The 19,869-nt window shown below is 41.0% G+C and overlaps 11 protein-coding genes across 11 annotated transcripts; 5 read left to right on the forward strand and 6 right to left on the reverse strand.

Annotated features, from left to right (window-relative positions):
- Positions 1-451: 451 nt before the first annotated feature.
- On the forward strand, positions 452-1,627 carry SHP1 (protein phosphatase regulator SHP1; the record flags this gene model as incomplete). Its single annotated transcript, XM_018134085.1, has 1 exon — positions 452-1,627. The coding sequence occupies one exon, from the start codon at positions 452-454 to the stop codon at positions 1,625-1,627; it is 1,176 nt and encodes a 391-aa protein (XP_017989643.1).
- Positions 1,628-1,748: 121 nt separating this feature from the next.
- On the reverse strand, positions 1,749-2,387 carry PTH2 (aminoacyl-tRNA hydrolase; the record flags this gene model as incomplete). Its single annotated transcript, XM_018134084.1, has 1 exon — positions 1,749-2,387. One exon carries the CDS (start codon positions 2,385-2,387, stop codon positions 1,749-1,751), a length of 639 nt encoding a protein of 212 aa, XP_017989644.1.
- A 184-nt stretch (positions 2,388-2,571) lies between these two features.
- TRP2 (anthranilate synthase TRP2) lies at positions 2,572-4,077 on the reverse strand (the record flags this gene model as incomplete). Its single annotated transcript, XM_018134083.1, has 1 exon — positions 2,572-4,077. One exon carries the CDS (start codon positions 4,075-4,077, stop codon positions 2,572-2,574), a length of 1,506 nt encoding a protein of 501 aa, XP_017989645.1.
- Positions 4,078-4,510: 433 nt separating this feature from the next.
- AW171_hschr84701 (PP2C family serine/threonine-protein phosphatase) lies at positions 4,511-5,887 on the forward strand (the record flags this gene model as incomplete). The annotated part of the gene is made up of 1 exon (XM_018134082.1): positions 4,511-5,887. The coding sequence occupies one exon, from the start codon at positions 4,511-4,513 to the stop codon at positions 5,885-5,887; it is 1,377 nt and encodes a 458-aa protein (XP_017989646.1).
- Positions 5,888-6,132: 245 nt separating this feature from the next.
- On the reverse strand, positions 6,133-7,350 carry AW171_hschr84702 (3'-5'-exodeoxyribonuclease; the record flags this gene model as incomplete). Its single annotated transcript, XM_018134081.1, has 1 exon — positions 6,133-7,350. One exon carries the CDS (start codon positions 7,348-7,350, stop codon positions 6,133-6,135), a length of 1,218 nt encoding a protein of 405 aa, XP_017989647.1.
- A 560-nt stretch (positions 7,351-7,910) lies between these two features.
- On the forward strand, positions 7,911-9,641 carry AW171_hschr84703 (SANT/Myb-like DNA-binding domain-containing protein; the record flags this gene model as incomplete). Its single annotated transcript, XM_018134080.1, has 1 exon — positions 7,911-9,641. The coding sequence occupies one exon, from the start codon at positions 7,911-7,913 to the stop codon at positions 9,639-9,641; it is 1,731 nt and encodes a 576-aa protein (XP_017989648.1).
- Positions 9,642-10,215: 574 nt separating this feature from the next.
- On the reverse strand, positions 10,216-12,465 carry SAS3 (histone acetyltransferase; the record flags this gene model as incomplete). The annotated part of the gene is made up of 1 exon (XM_018134079.1): positions 10,216-12,465. One exon carries the CDS (start codon positions 12,463-12,465, stop codon positions 10,216-10,218), a length of 2,250 nt encoding a protein of 749 aa, XP_017989649.1.
- A 503-nt stretch (positions 12,466-12,968) lies between these two features.
- Positions 12,969-14,759, reverse strand: PIN4 (Pin4p; the record flags this gene model as incomplete). The annotated part of the gene is made up of 1 exon (XM_018134078.1): positions 12,969-14,759. One exon carries the CDS (start codon positions 14,757-14,759, stop codon positions 12,969-12,971), a length of 1,791 nt encoding a protein of 596 aa, XP_017989650.1.
- A 623-nt stretch (positions 14,760-15,382) lies between these two features.
- On the forward strand, positions 15,383-15,889 carry BRR6 (Brr6p; the record flags this gene model as incomplete). Its single annotated transcript, XM_018134077.1, has 1 exon — positions 15,383-15,889. One exon carries the CDS (start codon positions 15,383-15,385, stop codon positions 15,887-15,889), a length of 507 nt encoding a protein of 168 aa, XP_017989651.1.
- A 71-nt stretch (positions 15,890-15,960) lies between these two features.
- On the reverse strand, positions 15,961-17,124 carry RAI1 (decapping nuclease; the record flags this gene model as incomplete). Its single annotated transcript, XM_018134076.1, has 1 exon — positions 15,961-17,124. The coding sequence occupies one exon, from the start codon at positions 17,122-17,124 to the stop codon at positions 15,961-15,963; it is 1,164 nt and encodes a 387-aa protein (XP_017989652.1).
- A 575-nt stretch (positions 17,125-17,699) lies between these two features.
- Positions 17,700-19,823, forward strand: GUS1 (glutamate--tRNA ligase GUS1; the record flags this gene model as incomplete). The annotated part of the gene is made up of 1 exon (XM_018134075.1): positions 17,700-19,823. One exon carries the CDS (start codon positions 17,700-17,702, stop codon positions 19,821-19,823), a length of 2,124 nt encoding a protein of 707 aa, XP_017989653.1.
- Positions 19,824-19,869: the final 46 nt, after the last annotated feature.

A 19,869-nucleotide genomic window follows, 5' to 3' on the forward strand; every position in this document is an offset into this window, starting at 1 on the left:
ATCAGACGCATTAATGCTTTCATTAAAAGCAAACGTTCTAGCATCCATCCTAACGGTTCAATTGGCTCAACTCCAAACGATCACTGTTAGAAACAATCGTTTCCTACTGAAAACTACAAGTTATTGTATTGCTTGATCTAAGGAATGTTCTGATGGGTCTTCCGTTATAGCATTATATCGCGTTCATAATCAATTGTACATAAGTAAACGCATTCAACATTCGTTTTTGAAAACTAACATTGTCAGTTAGCCTTTAGAAGCCCAAATAGGGGTCTTCCAACTTCTCTTTATTTTCTATGATAATAACTTTTGCTTATTAGTTAAACGAGTAATGCGGTTTTTACTGCCTTGAAGGGTGGCAAAACTCAATATCCCCTTAGTATAAACTTTTAACAATAATCCGCACACAACGTAAAATAGAGACACTGTTATAACCTACTAAGGATCAAGGATGTCCGACGAAGAGCTTCAGCAATTCATGGCGTTAACTAACTGTTCCGCGAGAGAGGCTACTGATTATATTCAAGACTCGAACGGTAATTTGGAAACTGCTTTAAATGCCTACTTTTCTAAAAAACATGAATTAAGTGAACCAGCCATTGATAATACACCAAATAGTACTGGTTCTAATCCACCGAATCTAATGGGCTCTCAAAATAGGTCTAGTTCGTCTACTTCAGCTCCAAATGCACCTTCCTCAAGCAAGTCGACAAGAAAAGAGCCTACCAAGTTTAAATCGCTTACTCAAATGTTAAAGGAAACGCAAGCTAATGAAGATGATGAAGATGACGAGGCTAGACATACATTTGCAGGAGGAGAAACTTCAGGATTGGAAGTTACTGATCCTAATGACTCGAACTCATTGATTAAAAATTTGTTAGAGAAGGCTCGTAGAGAAGGTGAAAGAGGAACAGGCAGCGAAGAAGAACGTGACCCCTCTGGAAAGCAAAACTTCAGTGGTAAGGGATATCGATTAGGTACATCAGTTGATCCCTCGGAGCCAATTGTAGATGCTCCTGCAGCACCTGAGAAGGCGAAGAAAGTTACAAGAGAAATCACATTTTGGAAAGAAGGTTTCCAGGTAGGAGAAGACGGACCATTATACCGTTACGACGATCCATCGAACAGTTACTATCTAAATGAATTAAATCAAGGTAGAGCCCCATTGAAACTGTTAAATGTTGAGTTTGGGCAAGAGGTCGATGTTAACGTATTTAAAAAATTGGATGAGTCCTTCAAACCACCTAAAAGGAAGCTTGGTGGGTTTGAAGGAAGTGGACGTAGGTTGGGTTCCCCTATTCCAGGCGAAAATATATCAACGGTGGCACAAGAAGACAAGGATAAAAGCGCGTCACCAAAGGCCGAAACTTCATCAGTGTCAAAGGATACTCAATCACAAGGCGATACTAGCGTTCAAATAAGATATGCTGACGGAAGAAGAGAAATACTACGTTGCAACAAGACAGATACCGTTCAATTCCTGTATGATCATGTAAAGAATAATACCCCCATTTCCAGGACCTTTTCTTTGAACCAAGCAATGCCGATTAAACTAATTGACCAGTACGATTCAACTATTGAAGAACAGAACCTATGTAGCTCAGTCGTTGTTCAAAGATGGACATGAACATCCTTTGGTGCAAATTAAATCCTAACATCGACAAATGAATGATAATATGTACAGTTACTAAAATTTCTATCTTTATTCAATTTGGAGTATAACAAAAGTGGCAGAGTATAACCGTGCTTCAATATAGCTTTAGAGATCCCGTGATTTCGTCTAACACAGCTTTTGGAGCTGGGCCCAAACCTAACACAGTAGCAGTACCTGATGTGATTTGTGTTCTTCCTGCATCATGCGTAATATAGCAATTGACATTGTACGCCATAGCCTTAGCATAAAGCTCATCCATAACTGTTTTGTCAGGACATTTTAGTGTAATTTTAGCTTGGCCCCCATGCAGCCATCTTGACAGCAACTCAGGATTATATGAGCTGCGTTCAGGGTTTTCGGCCATTAATCTATAGGTTGCCAATGCTGAGTGGCAACATTGTGCTGCAATTTTGCCCTTAGTCATAGGAAGATCCTGACGAATTACTAGGGCCATCCTAACTTCACCCGGTATATCATTCAACCATTTCGAGTCAATTTCAACGTCATCCTCATCACATTCTGAATCATAGTCTTCATCAACTGGTGATGATTTTTCTGAAGATAAAGCTTTTGCTTTAATTTGTTTTATACGCTCTTCTGATAATATAGCATTTGTTGGTGAAACATTGTTAAAGGTCGCTGTAGGACAAACTTGACCTATATAGTACCCTGCAGCTAACGATAAAGCCGATAAAGTGAATAAGAACGACAAATTAGAAGTATTTATGTTCATTTTGCCCTTGTGTAAAGTTTACTTGTGTATACAAATGTACTTAAATGTTTGACAAAATCTTATCCTTGGAGCTATTTTTATCATTTAAAATAACGAAAAGTCATTTATTTAAAACAAAAGTATAAAGAGTTTTAAAGTCTATGGGACCATTTTCAGTGTATCTAAGCCCTTCAAATATAATTGCTTATAATGTCCCGGCTTTTTCGGCCCATGTCTTTTCAGCTTGGACTATAGTGTTATAGTTTGCCTTCATCTTGTTAAGGGTTTCAACATATTCATCATCTTCATCGGAATCAAACACTATTCCTCCACCAGCCTGGATGTACACCACTCCATCCTTGTAGACCATGGTACGTAGAGCAATGCATGTGTCCGTGGACTTACCATCATAGGACCAGTATCCTACAGCTCCCGCATACACACCGCGCTTCTCGTTTTCCAACTCAGCAATAAGCTCCATTGCTTTCACCTTTGGAGCTCCAGATACGGTTCCTGCTGGGAATAAGGAGCTGAAGGCATCAAATCTTGTCTTATCTGGACGTAAAGTTCCAGAGACCTCAGAGACCAAATGCTGCACATGCGAAAATCGTTGCACAGCTAGTAGTTTGTCGACTTTCGTGGTACTAGGATCACAAACACGGTTTATATCGTTACGTGCAAGGTCCACCAACATAATATGCTCAGCTCTGTCCTTGAGTGAGTTGCTTAGTACGGAAGACAACATATCATCTTCTTTTGCGGATGAACCACGCTTAATGGTACCAGCAATTGGATGACAAACAACACGCTGAGCCTTGTCGACCTGACAAAGCAGCTCTGGAGACGCCCCGATCACTTGGAAGTCAATAAAATCAAGGTAGAACATATATGGTGAAGGATTAACCGTACGGAGTTCTCTATATATATTGAAAGGATGTAGAGACGTCTTCCGCGCAATACGCTGGGATGGAACAGCCTGGATAATATCTCCGCACTGAATATGTTCCTTTAGTGTAGCAACATGCTTCTTGTAGCCTTCTTCGCCGATGTTGGACTCCATCACGTGACCCAGCTGGATCGGCGGTTGAATCGGCTGATCCACATGACTGTTTTGTATCAAGTCCGCAACGCGTGACAAAGTCTTGGCAGCGGCTTGATAACCACTAGCAAGATCTTTATTCTTTCTCAAGTCAATATGAGTAATAATCTGTATCCTCTGGTAAACATGGTCGTAAGCAACAATTGTATCAAACAACATCTGAATCGCCTCCGGTAACCCCAAGGGATCCCTCTGCTTCCGCGCCGTACGGGGCTCAAAGTACTTTACACAGTCATAAGAGATATAACCAACCGCTCCACCACAAAAATTTGGTAAACCTGGAACATTCTCTGCCATCTTTATACCTTCCAATGCTTTCTCAAGCGCCTGTAATGGATTCCCACCATCATTCTCTATCTTAATCACCTCCCGAGGTCCAACCCCAATAAACAAAAATTGATCAACCTTTTCTATAGACCGAACCGATTCTAACAAAAAAGACATCTGGCGATCCCCCTTATTCAATTGTGCAAGCTTCAAATAAACTTCATAAGCACCAATATCCCCTGCAGGTATAAATTTATATACCGGGTAAAAGTTAACATCGTCAGTATTTTCAGTTTTGTACTTCTCAAGTGCTTCAAGACTAGGTTCAATTGGTAGATTCGTCATTTCATCAATATACCTGGTAACCTATCCTCTTATGACACTGACATGTCCTTATTCAATACGTTTATTAATACGTTGTACATTATATAGACATACTGTGACTCATTACCCGGGTTTCGTCTATTGTGATGACGGAAAATTTTTCCCTATCACGTTCAACGACTAGGCGCTGATCTTGATGGCGGCTGTCTGAAAGTTGGCAGAGCTAGAGATTTTCTACAGTGAAGGGGGCAAACGCCACTTGTTGACCTTAATACTTGTTTATTTGTTATGTCAAGTAAGGGCACAAGAGCAATTAGTAGTAAGATCGAGCAAGGTTTAAAGGATACAGGACTAAGTTGATTAGGAAGTGAGATAGTTTAATTGGGAAGTTATTTTTAGTATTAGATCGTGATTATTTTTGATTTATTTATATTATTATTAGAGGTCAGATAATATGGGGCAGATTTTATCAAATCCAGTTATTGATAAAGAGCAAAGGCATGGTAGTGATGAATTGACGGCATTTGGTTTATGTGCTATGCAAGGTTGGAGGATGTCAATGGAAGATGCTCATATTGTAGATTTAAATATTAGTTTTGAAGGATCTGATGATCGGGTTGCTTATTACTGTGTATTTGACGGACATGGAGGAGCATCAGTTGCTCAATTTTGTGGAGAGCATTTTTCTAGGATTTTGCAGAAACAGGAGGAGTTTAAGCGGGATAATGGATGTTTTTCCCGAGCTCTTATTGCTTCATTTATTGCTGCTGATGAGGAGTTATTGAAGGACCCTGTACTTGCAAATGATCATAGTGGATGTACAGCAACTACGCTGCTGGTTTCTAAAAAGACTGGGCTGTTAGTTTGCGCGAATTCGGGGGATTCAAGAACGGTTTTGTCCACCAGCAAGTGGGCGAAGGCATTGTCTTTTGATCATAAGCCTACCCTTAGATCGGAGCAGTCACGTATCGTGGCAGCGGATGGATTTGTTGAAATGGACCGTGTTAACGGCAATTTGGCGTTATCACGTGCGATAGGTGATTTTGAGTTTAAGTCCAATCCCAATCTTACTCCACATGAGCAAATAGTGACATGTGTTCCAGATGTTTTGGAACATCGCTTAAATTATGAAAACGACGAGTTTGCCATTTTGGCTTGCGACGGTATCTGGGACTGTTTATCGAGCCAAGAATGCGTGGACCTTGTTCATTACGGTATCCAGAAGGACATGAGTTTGCAAGATATTGCTTCACGTATAATTGATGTTTGTTGTTCTCCTACCACTGAAGGGACTGGAATTGGTTGTGACAACATGAGCATCATCATAGTTGCACTTTTGAAGGAAAACGAGACAGAGGACGAGTGGCTAGCGAGAATGAAGAGCAAAAAATACGAAGGATTGATTTCGTTTGAAGCACAGAGGAGGAAGATATTCTCGTATCACTTCGACTTCGTTACTGAAGATGACGATAACATCTTTGACATCTCTACAAAGAAATTCGAAGATCGGGCTAGGGCGAATGGTGGCACTCCTTCAGGAAATGTGTCCGATTCAGCTGAGCCAGAAACCGGCGATAGCGACGAAGGCATTGCGGGTACTCCCACCAATGATAGGCAACATTTGTACTCCTTGGAAGAGCTTATTAACGCCGGCGGCATTCAAATCACACAAGGCGGCAATAATACCTCCTATATCCACGGTTCTGCGCTATCAGAAGTACTAGCTTCGTTGGTAGGTGCGACGGGCGGTATTATCCCGCGGCCTAGCGGCGAACGGTCTGAAGAAGGTGAGAAACAAGATGACAAAAAGTTGGATGAGATCCAGGAATAAATGAGCATAACGCTAACCAACTGAGCAGGTTCTCGAATTTTCAAACATAAACCCTACTTCCTCCTGTCATGTTTATACTCACCTGCCCAATGCATCTTTTTTTCTCATCATCGTTACCAATATATAATCCAATGTTCACCTATAAAATAATACTTTCTGTTTCAGCGGACGTTAATATTCGTTTACATATATATAAACTCGCACAGTACATCAGTGGTGCCGATTTAAGCAAATAAATGCATAGCTTAATCACCATAAACTGCACACGAAGTCTCCCATACTTGGGACACCACATCTTTTAGTGGCAAGCCTTTTACATTTGCGACCACAGTAGCAACCTGACCCATTGTACATGGCTCATTGCGCGACTTTACCATCGTGCCAGGCCACACAGCTTGGTCTTTCTTCACCAGCTTATCCCTTTTAACGCTGTCATACCATTTTTCGAGGTCGGGATATGCTTCTTTAAGCCAGGGAGTTGTTGAATCGCTGACAGCATTCTCGGCACGCATTAGGTAAGGATACGAAACGTGGGTGCGCTTGATTTCGCACCACGGAGCATCGGTCTCCAATAGGAGTCGTTCCAGGGGCACCTGTCTGGCACTCTCAATATTATGCTCATCCTTGAAAGAAGTGCCATTCATACCAATGTAACAATTGGATGACAGAGCAAGCAATTCATGCATTTCAAATGGAGTCCCCGTAAAAGAATGTACCACAAACTTCCTGCGAGGATCAAATCTATACACTGGGCTTCCCGAAGCATCCAGCATTGTACCACAATGATCAGACTCCGCAATTAGCTCTTTCCAATTAAACAGGTCCTCGTTGTCAGTGAAACCCGAGACGAACTCTCGCATAATCGCAATAAAATCCTCAAATGCACTACGCATATGTAAAAACAAAGGCATCTCGGGAAACAAGCAGCTCAGTTTCAACTGCTCGCGGAAGAACTTAAGCTGCATTCTCTTGCCGCTATAGTAGAACCTGTCATAGTCAAGCCCAATTTCACCTATAGCTCTAAACGCAGTGTCACTAGAATGACGCAATGACATCAATTCGTACAACTCAAGCAGCTTACCACGAGTAAAACCATAGTCTGTAACATCTAATCGGCTATTCCATTCTTCATCATTCGTAGGCTGATGAATAGTAGACCCTTCTTGAATTACAAATTCGTTAACACAGCACGGATGAACACCTACTGTGTAGAATAGACGTGGCTTCGAATGCTTCTTACCCAATGCCTCAGCCATTTTAATGGTCTCCCGCGACTCCGCTATAGAAGACCCTGTCAACAATAAGCAATCTACCCGAGTCTCCTCACACCGCTTTAGCACACTGTCAATGTCGGTCTCGTGGTATTTCTTACCATTGTACACGCCCTGGTACATTGGGTCGCACATATTAAATCCAATGTCATAGTATCTCATGGCTGCCGTCATTCCTCGCCTCATAAGCATCACTTCTCCCTTTAAAGCTCACCTCGTACCAATACTTCCCTTCTTTTAAGCATTCAACGCTCGCGATGCCCTCGAACATCCGTGTCAAACGGCATTGTGACTCCACGTGACAGGTCACGTGAGACAGGTTTAGTTCAAACACAAAGGCGGCAGCATCCACCAATGCTACCATACATAACTGAGCTGTGTTGCGGGCTTTCGATCGGCTGTTAGGGGCTTAAACTGCGATCCGATAGCTTATCTCACTCCCAACGGCCTCCACAAGTCCATAACAGCCCTAGCCTGCGTCAATACCCGTAGAACAGCCCTATCTTCTCGCTTCAAAATCGATCGTTCTGTTTAGTTTCTAGTGATCGCCATCCTCGGACTCGTAGGTCTTCTGGGACTCTTGTTTTAGCTTTTCTTTGTTCCGGCTTATACTCGGTCCCGTTTCGACGACGACAGCGAGATGAGCATCTGATTTGAAACCGGACCGTTTAAAGGCCACCAAGGCTAGTTACAGAAAATAACCAACACATTGATTATAAGAGATAGTCTACTGTTAGCCACCTAGGAGCGTAATGACTACTACTAAGTCCATACAAAGCAGTGCAAGGAATCCTTCCTCCTGGGATCCTCAGGATGACGTGCTCTTGCGCCATTTGAAAGAAGTTAAGAAGTTAGGCTGGAAAGAAATTGCACAGTACTTCCAAAATCGTACTCCTAACGCTTGTCAATTTAGATGGAGACGTTTGAAGTCTGGTAACTTAAAGACTGGACATGTTGCTGCTGTTGGGCCTGTTACTGGAGCTGTGCCGCGGGGATCTGGGTCTCGTTCGAATAGCGGCAGTTCTGCGGCGATAGGAGGTATTGGAGAGAGCAGTGGCGGTAACACCAGTAGCAGTGACTCTGGAAGAAGTATTTCTGTGAATGAAGCTACTGGCTCAAGAAGATCAGGCTCCGCGGCCGCCGTTACCGATGAACCTGGGGGCGATCACAAGGAGAGCGGAAGTTTGGCTGGAGCGCCGCAAACTATGTTATTTGGTAGTGTTGCGGCTGGGGCTACAGGTAAGTTTGCGAAGCCTAGGTCATATTCGTTTAACTCTACGAGTACCTCGGTGGGCCATAGAAACGGTGCCAACGGTGCTGATGAAAACGGCGGGTTGCGTGCTCAAGATGAGGAGAATATCGGTCTTATTCCTAAGATTCTAATCAGGTCTAGACGTGGCTCTGTAGTTCAGCAGAGTCAACAACAGCAGCAGCCGCTGTATGTTGGATCTTCTCCATCCGCTGTGGCCACAGCATCTGCTAATCTAGCCACATCGTTGGGTACTACGTTAGTTAACTCAAAGGCAAGGAAAGACTCTTTTTCATCGAGATCAAGGAGGTCGTCTATTCAGACCGAGCATAGACGTTTGTCTGTTTCCCAGGTGGTAAACATTACTCCATCTCGTCGTCCTTCTGTTATAACAGCTCCAATTTCTATTGGCAATATGTTCAACTCTGAAAGGCGGGATTCTTTCACCCTAGGCAAAGAAACTTCAACCTCCAGCTCAAGAAGAGGTTCAGTGATACTTCCAGCCAGGTCGCTTTCTCCAAGCTTTGCTGATTTGCCTAGGCACATGCGCTCGCACCACCAGCAGAAGCTGCAACATCCTCAGTCAGTCTTGGCACCAAATTCGTCTACTTTGCAGAAGCCTTGGTTGCCTGAAGAGGATGAGTTGCTTCAAGCACGCTACGAGCGCAAGTTATCGCTTGACGAGCTTTCTATTTTGTTGCCTCATCGTTCGGATAAGGAAATCCAGTGGAGAATTGATTCCATTTCTCCTCTGGTATCGTCAACAGTTAATCGCTCTACTCCAGCCTCTCCATTCAGAGGAGAACGCGAACGCTCCTTTAATGATGACACTGCCATTGAAGAAGATGAAGACGACCGTAATGACGAGTTCAAGGACTATACGCCTGTTGACCATGAAAACAATGCCTCTTCTAAATCATGTCACTCTGGTGCACAGAAACAAACGTCGCCTATATTCTTTACCAAGAGCAAGGAAAATTCTCCAACTACTAGTGATGGAACTGCGAGATCTAATACTACGATTCCTACTCAGAACGGTGACCCTAATAGTAAGGTTATGAATTTTGGCAGCCATGCAACAAGTAATAAAGGCACTATCCCTAATATAGAGTATCCAATGCCACCTAATAATGAGTTTCATAGCATGATGATTCACCATAGTCATCACCACCATCCACAACCAGCTGCTATTCCACTGCCAAGTCTGAACAGCATTTTCAAGAATGTGCTATAAAGTGTCATTCTAGCTCCTATGTCCTATCAATTCATATTTAATGATTTGATGAAACCTATCACCATTACTAGAAAAAAAGAATACAAATGAAACTAAATGGAAAGATAAAGTACTTCTGGAAATGTATTATTATCTGTATCATAAAATTGGAACTTGCTATTTGAAAACTGATGAAAAAAAAAAATTACCACCACTTATCGCCACCTTTTTATACCATAAAACCTAACCGAATCCAATGGAAATCACTCAGAAAATAAATCCAATTCGTGAATTTGTTCCAACAAGCCTAATGGAGCCTTTATTGTTGCTTTAGATCTAAAAGCAAAGCCAAAGAAAAAAAAAAAAAAAACTTAAAGCACATGAATCAAAAGTTACTAAGAGTTAAGAATTAATATTTCGTATTTGTCACCGTTTTCCTTTTGACAGCTCTTTTTATATTGTATGAGGCCATGTTTTGGCCCATTTGAACCATCACTGATATGTATGCATATATATGTTTGTTTTTAAAGTTATGGATCTCTCATCTCTTAAGCGAATGAATAAAGCAATGCCGATGATATTCATGTTGACTTCATTATGTACTTCGGTCCCGCAAAACACGTCCCGTTCTTGATGCTATGGTCTCTTCAGCGTCTATCCATTGCTCCTCTTCAAGATCTATACCTCTCCGTTGTGAATTATTGAACAAGGAAGAACTTATAGATCTCAGCCTTCGATTACAGTTGCGGTCGGAATAAACTCTTCTGCTTCTTCGCCTTCTTTCAGTCGGTTTTATGAGCGGTGCAACTTCTTCTATTATTGCTTGCTCGCTGTCCTCGCTCACATAGTCATAATTATCATGGTCATCGAGTTTGAGCTCATTTTCTGGTTCGTCGTCGTCATCGTCATCGTCATCATCATCATCATCATCTTCAGCGCTGTTATATTCATCATCGGAATTTTCATCAACTTCAATGTCATCTGCTTCTAATTCCTCAAGTAAAATATCGTCATCTGCAGGAAGAGATGCTGAACGCCGTTTTGCCTGTTTACCAGGGTTCTTTGAAACATTTGATGGCGAGCTTGGATGCACATACGCTAATTCTGTCACATCATCGAAATCTATTGCGCAGTCATCTTTAGCACTGGAGGAGCTGATTTGTTGATTGATCTTTTCCCAAGCGACTTCGTCCATTGATCGAGAATCTTTGATATCATCCTGCATGAAATTAACAAGCATGGAAATGCTATTCTTGAATATATCGTTACTCTCGTTGGAGCCCACAGCGCTCGTATTCCTCTGTGCGCCAGTGCTGGTTTCTACTAAAGTGCCAACAGCATTAATACCGCAAGATGGACCAAAGATTAACGGCTTCCAAATCAATTTAGAAGTGTTTAACTTGATATAACCCTTACTTTCCCATTTTTCTTTTGTTTGCCGCAAAACTTCCCAATCATTGACTTTGATAATGTACTTTTGTTTCCCATTATTACGATACTTGTAGAAGCAGCCAAGTTGCTCGAGGCCAAAGATGACATCAGTTGGTGACATTCCTGTAAGGTTAGACAAATCTTCCAACGAGACCTTAACATTATTACAGTTCTCTACCAGAGGTCGCAGACGGTAGAGTACATGAACCATTGTTATTCTCCAATAATTCCTGTAAGAAAGGAGTCCTAAATCACTTAACGGCTTCTCAGGTGTACCCCATTTATATTCACTTCTGGATAACAGATATGAAAAGTCTATCAATAAATGTCCATAGCCAAGCCGTTGGTAAGTCGGAAGTACCAAAATGCAGCTAAGATTATAATCTGCAGTATTTAGTTTTTCTTTCGAAAAGTAGCCCACAATGTTAAACCTGAATTCAGATTCTACCTTCTCAGTTAAAACGTAGAATACAAATGGCTCCACATCGTAATATAAGGTTTTAGAGTTTAGGAATAACTTTGCTAGTAAACACAAGTTTTGACAGTATATGACCTGTTCACGCCCATCCACTTCCCAAAGAGATATCCTTCCGTCCCTGTAAATTTCATTTCCTGGTGGGTGAATCATAGGGCACTTAAGCTTATGGCGGTAATACACATACTTGGACTTCATGTACTTCAGACACGAATCACATATATAAAGGATTCTGTTCTTGTTGTACTCCTCTGGATATGGAGCTGTATACCATGTCTTGATTTCACAGTCATTAAAATATATGTACTCAATTTTCGTGTTCATGTTCTTATATGACGACTTCGAAGTAGCACATACAGACTCATTGGGAAAAGCTAGAAGTGTATTACCATTTGTACGCGCCGCCGTTGCACTCTGCAACAACAGCTTTTGGAATATCTTCCGATCCCGTACTGTAGGAATTGTTTTATTTGTAGCATAGTCCTTCTTGTTCTCTATAGCTCCGCGATATGGATATGACTCGTTATCCAACTTGTTTAACAAGCTTTCCGTCTCATAAAGTTCAAAATCATGGTTTTGACTAGAGTATTGGCTGTCTTCCATAGAAGAGTCAATTATGCGACTAAACTTGTAAACTTTCAAAGGGTCATATCGTATCTTGACCTTACTTTTATTTTCATCAAGAAATTCCACGTTAGGATTTAACCCATTCCATATATAAATATCATCAGATACTGGCAATGCAGCTATACTTGACTTACTTTTCCGAATTCTGTAATCTGGAACCTTCCACGATCTCTGTCTTCGATGTCTTCTGCTATTAGGATCATTGATGGCCTCTTCTTGAATACTATTATGAATAATATCATTAATTTTCAGCCCATCGAGTAATCTGTTCGTTCTTGGTGTAGTGGAACTATTACGCAATTTTGAAGGCATTATTAAAAGAACCGGCTTTTAACCATCAACAATAAATTAAGTGACCTTATACTACCAATTGGCACTTTTATAAGTAGGTTTATACTTAGAAAATTCTCTAGTTACCTACAACCACTCCATTTGAACAACCGCTGTAAAGCTTGAAGATTCAAACAAGATCAAATATCACTCTACACGAAGGAATTACATTGAATATTTGCATAAAACTACTGCAATAGATATAATAAATAAAGTATTAACGGGGATTACATACAAATTCTATAGTACTAATAATGAAATTATTAAGTCATTTCATATACATGGTCATACACTTCATGTGACGTCGTGGTAATCGTTGAATCGGCCGGATTGGTTGTTCTCGTGCTTCTATATCTCGTTTGTGTCGTACAAGAGAGTAAGAATAGGATCTTAATCATGTACAGCTAACATTAGGTCGTGAAACTGTCTCTATTTTGTTATTTGGTGAATAATGTGTGCCTATTTTGTAAGATTGTAGGGAATTTTTAGCCCCAGACATTTCTCTTTCCTAAATCCAATCCGCTCAAGCTCCTAGTTAGGCCGTCTTCCAAGGAGTTTATGTCAGCATTGCCAGCAGAGACGATTGGGACATAATCGTGGATGGATTGGACGGAATAGTTAGAGTGGATGCTGCCGTTAGTGTCTTGAGGTACCAGGGGGGCGGTGGACCCATTGTGAGAAGTGCTGTTAGCGGATCCGTTATTGTCAATGGACTGTAGTCCTGGGGGGAGTCTTCCGTCGCTCATCAAACTTGGGGTAGTTGGTTGAGATAAATTTGGGTGATTGTATAACAAATTGTTCATTCTACCAGGAGTAGAAGTAGAGTTTGTTGGGACATGATTCTGCGGTGGAGAAACGCCGTGTTGTCTTAACAGAGAAGAAGAGGGAGTGTGGGAGGTAGTGTAACCGGATGGAATCCTGTTCTGTAACAAGGAAGACGTAGCAGGACCCTGGGGCCTCAGCAATTGTTGTTGAGCAGAGGTCAAATTATCGTAGGATGCAAGGGGATGGGACAAAATTTGGCCTGGAGAAGGTGGAGGCTGTTGATGCAGCACTTGTGCTTGCTGAGACTGCTGGGATGGTATCTGGTGTCTTTGCTGTTGCTGTTGCTGCTGTTGCTGCTGTTGCTGTTGCTGCTGGACAGCAGCAACTGTAGCAGCCGCATGAGCCTGTAGTATACTAGTGTAAGACTGAGATCTCTGCAAAGAGCCACCTGTAGAATTGGCCTGAAGAGGTTGCATCATAGTCATCTGGCCTTGTTGCTGCAAATGGGACTGCAAAGTAGCATTATCCAGCACCTTTCTCCTGATAATGATAAAACTGGGATCGTAGACTTCTACCAAACCCAAGAAAGAGCACAACACGTTGATGACACGTTTCTGAGCAGCTGACAGCCCGGTTGGATAAGCGAGTTCGTGATACTGCTTTTCCTTATCCTTAAACAATAGTAATTGGGAGTACATTTCCAAGATATCAGGATCGTTAAAGTCCAACTGTTGTGGAGGTAAAGGCAGATTAGAAGTAGAAGGCAAAGGAATATAATATCTTTCAGTGACTGGCGCCATAGATTGCTGTTTTGGTAAGTTTATAGAAGCAGCAGTACTCTGGGCTGATAGCAGACCAGGAGCAGGCACCGATTGAAGGTTGGAGTTACCATTCGCTTGGCCACTGGAAAAGTTGTTGAACAACTGAATGTTCGATCCAGCACCAGAAATCACTCCCTCAGATGGAAGCTTCCCCAAGGATTGCAAAGATACGTTGGAAACAGAACGGTGTTGTTCTTCCAACTGGCCACGTTTCTCTCTTTTCTCCCTTTCAATACGTTCACGTTCAGCCTGAGGTAGCATCTTCTTATACTCCACCCGCAACCTCCGGCTACCAATCTCCTTACCATTCAAATTCTGAACAACTTGAGTAGTTTCTTCAGTGGTGGTAAAATTAGCAAATGCCAAACCCCGAAATACACCGTTATCAAAATGATAATTAAAGGCATATGGTAGGGGTAAGTCCATCTTAGCAATTACGTCCAATAATTGCTCCTTTTTAATCGCAAAAGGTATATTCTTAATAACTATTGCAGTAGGAATAACATCCTCACTTAATTGAGGTTGTGACCCTTCCGCACCTGAATCTTCATTAGCTATACCTTCTTGCTCACCAGAACCAACTTCAAAATCTGCCTCATTTCCAACACCACTACCTTCAAGCCCCATTCCACCATAAAGTTTTTTCGAATCTACTAGACCAGCAGCATCTAGTCCATGATCGTGTGCCATATCTTTTCGTTGTTTATTTTTTATAGCCGTATTCACAATACTACAGTATTTCAGAGTAACAATACTAAAACCAGCCCTTCTATATCAGAAAGTTATCTCCTAACGCGATTTTCCTATCCAAATTGACACTCTTGACAGAAAATAACAATCGTAACACTAATAAATGTCTTTAAAATAGTTCCAAACACAAGTTGATCGAAAACAAACCACAAGTACTGATTTAAAAAAATAAGAAAAAAATCAATGATTTAGTCTTAATATTTGAGATCTAAGATACTTGAGATATCTGTTCAACAGCGTCGTGTATAATATACCAATAATAACAATAGGAATTATAAGAAATTCTCCAGTGGCGATCGAAAAAGGAAATCAAATTTGCTGTTCGCTTTACAAATTCAGCCTCTTGTTTTTAATCTTTAAGCTTTGTGGGCGTTTTCGCCAAGTCACGTGAATTACCGTGACTGTCGCGTTGAGCCACGTGTTTATAGCGTGACTCTCACGTGGGACTAACCTTAACCCCATACTAAAGTTACCCTACCCACATCTCAATATAAGCACGGACGAGTAGGCCTACACCTGCAGCACCTGCAGCACAGGACTGATAGTGTAAGGAGCACCAGGCCATGGTTGAATCAGATGTGAAGGTTAGCGAAGGTAAGAGTAAACAGCCTGTTAGACCGTCGAAGGACGGCGATTTATCGCGGATTGCCGATTATGTGCGGTTTGGGTTCAATTGCACCATTGCGGTTGGATCATTGTATCTTCTTGTGCGCTTTATACTATTAGTAAGGTCTGACGTCGAGTGGAGACGGTACCAGAGGCTGATTGAGACCAGAGCGATTACTGAAAAGTGCGCAATCGACTATGAACTTAATAGATGCCATCCGTTGACACGACTTCCTGCACTACGGGAACAATGCGAGCAGTGGCTAAGATGTATGCATATGGAGGTGAATTCAGAGCTTGAAGAGTCTGGAACTCTCTGGGCGTCTACTTTGGCTAAGATATTGAATGAATTTACTGAACAGATAAGTTTCAGGACAGTTGGCATTATATTAACGGTTACATTATCTGTAATATTGGCTACAAACTTTGCGTTTGGAACATACAGAGTGTATCATGTGCAGTGAACTAGAAGCCAGAGTTACGGTTGATTATCGAGGATGTGGTTTATAGTGGGGCATTACATAGAGAATATAAACTATTCGACATTATTGTCTTTTTGGGCTAGCGTCTTCCTCCAGTTTTTGAATGATTCAGAAAGCACTGCGTCTCCATGTACGATATCGTTATACTCCGGATCTGATTCGCTGATTTCAGCCAGCTTCAGATGATTATACTCATAAACCAAGGTATAGGCTTTTATCTCGTCCCCTGTGGTAGGCGGAATGGTTGCCATGAGCCATTCTGTGAAGGCGCCATACCATTTTACGGCATCTAAACATACATTCGTCATTTGAGGGTTATTCTTTAAAAGAATTGGTATTTCCTGTGTAGTAAACTCCTCAACACTCTTCAAAATGTAATTTTCATCCCGGAATCCATATATTATTCTATTAATGCCTACTAGGAAGCATTGTATCCATGTCTTGAAGATCTTCCTCTCGAAAGATCTTGCTTCAGCAACGGTATTAACTGCCTTGGTACATTTGAGTTCTGCATAGTGCTTCAAATTATCTCCATTCTCTTCTTTAAAGTCGAAAACACAGTCTACTTCAGCTCCTAGGATGAGCTTACATTTGCCAATACCAGTCCTTACCACCGAAATATATTGTTCGCCATTGTCTACCAATTTTTTATGTCTCTTCTCCAAAATATGTCTTGGGGTTTCGGGAAACGGTTTGGACAGAACCGTCAATGCCTCAAATTTGTAGCCACTATAGTAGTTTCTAAATTCCAGGGAATTTGTATTTTTGTTTGCAGAACCTTTCGAATTCTTTTCTTTAGCCTCTTTTATGAAGAGTTGCCCATCAAAAGAGACAATCCGAAAATTTACATTCGCATATTTGGGATTATCAAATGCACTACTGATTAGTTTTCTCATGATACCACGAAATGTAATAATATCAGCTTTAACCTTCTTCTTCCTCCGTTCCTCGTAGTGTTGAATTGTGTCCAATAAGCCATGTAATGTTGCTTGATCAAAATCTGGCGTATCCATGCATTCTTTAAACTTCTTGGCCCCAGCTGTAAGATCAAAGTTCTTTTCTAAATATGAGTCTGGAAAGTAATAGTATGAAAGCATCGTATCGCTTTGAATTAAGAATTCATTTTCTATAGTTTTAGAGTAGTATCCCAGCTCTTTCGGCTGTTTCAGAGTCGTTATCTGGCTTCGCTTCTGAACAAACAGTTTAGCTTCAAGCATTTCCTTTAGGTAGTTATTCAACAATCTGATGTTCCAATATCACCGGAAGCACAATAGAAAAGTATCTTTTAACTTTTGTTTCTGCTTATAGCTCAACGCTAGAGATGTCAGTAAAATAGAATTTTTCCGCGTACATAAATACGCAATAATACTGAACTCACTAAGCAGCTAAAATAATACCAATTGATTTTAAGCTGCAATACGAGAGCATCTAATACCGCCAATAACCCGAGTAGTTTTTGACAGTTATTTATGGTATTTCTGAGATTAATTCTGGTTGAAAACAACCTCTCATCAATTTCTTGGCTTGTTTGGAGCTAATTTCTCGACAAAAAAAACCTAGCAAGTACAGTAAGCTACTAGCAAGTCTGAAATGCATATTTGAGACCCAAATACTAACTTAGTGACCTTTGAAAGTACAACTACATTGTAGAGTAGAGCTTTACCGATACTCCTCGTTCAAAACGACCTTTTAACAATTTTTCATTTTCCATTGAAGCTGAAATAAACAGACTTCTTGAACGATGTTTAGTTCAATTAAAACTACTTAAAACTCATCCAGTAACCTCTAGATAATGTCAATCACTTTAATTATTGGTGCTAAGGCTCCTTCTATTGCCTACGCTGAGCTAATTGCCGCTAGCATTGTTAATGGAAAACATCCTGATTCAATTAAGATTGAGTTTGTCGAAGACAAGAAGGCTGCTGCCGCTTCTTTGGATGGAAATACCGAAAATGTGCTAGAGAATTTGGTAGAAAAGTTCCCTGCTGTATTAGGATCTATTTCAGAAAATGACAAAACTTGGATTGAAACTGCTAGATCAGAATTGGTAGTTAAGGATTTCAAGAAATTGAGCTCTTCTTTGGAAAAACTAGAATCTATATTGAACTTTAGAACTTTCTTATCAGGTGATGTAAAGCTTTCCGCGGCTGATATTGCTGCATGGGGTGCTTTGAGATCCAATGGTGTTGTTGGTTCTATTATTAGGAATAAAGTTTACATTAATGTTTCTCGTTGGTACACTTCATTGGAATTGAGACCAGAGTTTGGTGGAGCCCATGAATTCTTGAATAAGTCATTGAAGAATCTAAAGACTGCTTCTAACAGCAACAAAAAGAAAGAAACACACAAGGCGAACTTTGAAATTGATCTACCTGATGCCAAGATGGGCGAAGTCGTTACTCGTTTCCCACCTGAACCTTCTGGATACTTGCACATTGGACACGCCAAAGCTGCTATCCTAAACCAATACTTTGCTCAAGCCTACAAAGGTAAGTTGATCATCAGATTTGATGACACTAACCCATCCAGGGAAAAAACAGAGTTCCAAGACTCTATATTGGAAGATTTAACCTTGCTTGGTATCAAAGGTGATAGAGTTACTTACTCTTCCGACTACTTCCAACAAATGTACGACTACTGTGTTCAGATGATTAAAGATGGTCTAGCTTACTGTGATGACACACCAACTGAAAGAATGAGAGAAGAACGTATGGAAGGTATTGCTTCTGCTAGAAGAGAGCGTTCTATCGAAGAAAATTTGAGAATCTTTACCCAGGAAATGAAGAACGGTACTGAAGAGGGTCTAACTAACTGTGTTCGTGCAAAGATTGATTACACTGCTTTGAATAAAACTTTGAGAGATCCAGTTATCTACAGATGTAACCTGATTCCACACCACCGTACTGGTACCACATGGAAGTTGTACCCAACTTACGACTTCTGTGTGCCAATTGTGGATTCTTTGGAAGGTGTTACCCACGCTTTACGTACAATTGAGTACCGTGACCGTAATGCGCAATACGAATGGATGTTGAATGCTATGAATTTGAGAAAAGTCCATATTTGGGACTTTGCCCGTGTCAACTTCGTCCGGACTTTGCTATCAAAGAGAAAGCTACAATGGTTAGTTGACGAAAATGTAGTATCTAGCTGGGATGATCCAAGATTCCCCACTGTTAGAGGTGTTCGTAGAAGAGGTTTAACCATTGAAGGTCTAAGAAACTTTGTTTTGTCTCAAGGACCATCTAGAAACGTTATTAACTTGGAGTGGAATCTAATTTGGGCGTTCAACAAAAAGGTTATTGATCCAATTGCTCCTAGACATACCGCCATCGTCAACCCAGTTAAGCTATCATTGGAGGGAGAAGGTGCTCCTGAGACCCCAAGGGTAGAAATGAAGCCAAAACACAAGAAGAACCCAGAAGTCGGCGAAAAGAAGGTCATATACTACAAGAACGTTGTAATTGACGCCGAAGATGCTGAAATGATTGAAGAGGGCGAAGAAGTTACCTTGATGGACTGGGGTAATGTTATTATTGCCAAGAAAAACCCAGATGGTTCTTTGATCGGTAAGATGCACTTGGAAGGTGACTTTAAGAAGACTAAATTGAAGTTAACTTGGTTGGCAGACACTGAAGATGCTGTTAAAGTTGAACTTGTTGACTTTGACCACTTGATCAGCAAGGATAGGTTGGAAGAAGAAGACAACTTCGTAGATTTCTTGACACCTGAAACTGAATTCCATACTTCAGCCATTGCTGACTTGAATGTCGCTTCAATGAAGGTCGGTGATACTATTCAATTTGAGAGAAAGGGATACTACAGATTAGACTCTTTGGCCGCAGATGGTAAGCCATACGTCTTTTTCACCATCCCAGACGGAAAAGCTGTTAACAAGTACGGTGCTAAGAAATAAATGATATACGCAAACCAAATAAAGTAAATTCTTTATACTATGTATT

The sequence above is a fragment of the Eremothecium sinecaudum genome, chromosome VIII (assembly GCF_001548555.1).
Source record: "Eremothecium sinecaudum strain ATCC 58844 chromosome VIII, complete sequence".
NCBI lineage: Eukaryota > Fungi > Ascomycota > Saccharomycetes > Saccharomycetales > Saccharomycetaceae > Eremothecium > Eremothecium sinecaudum.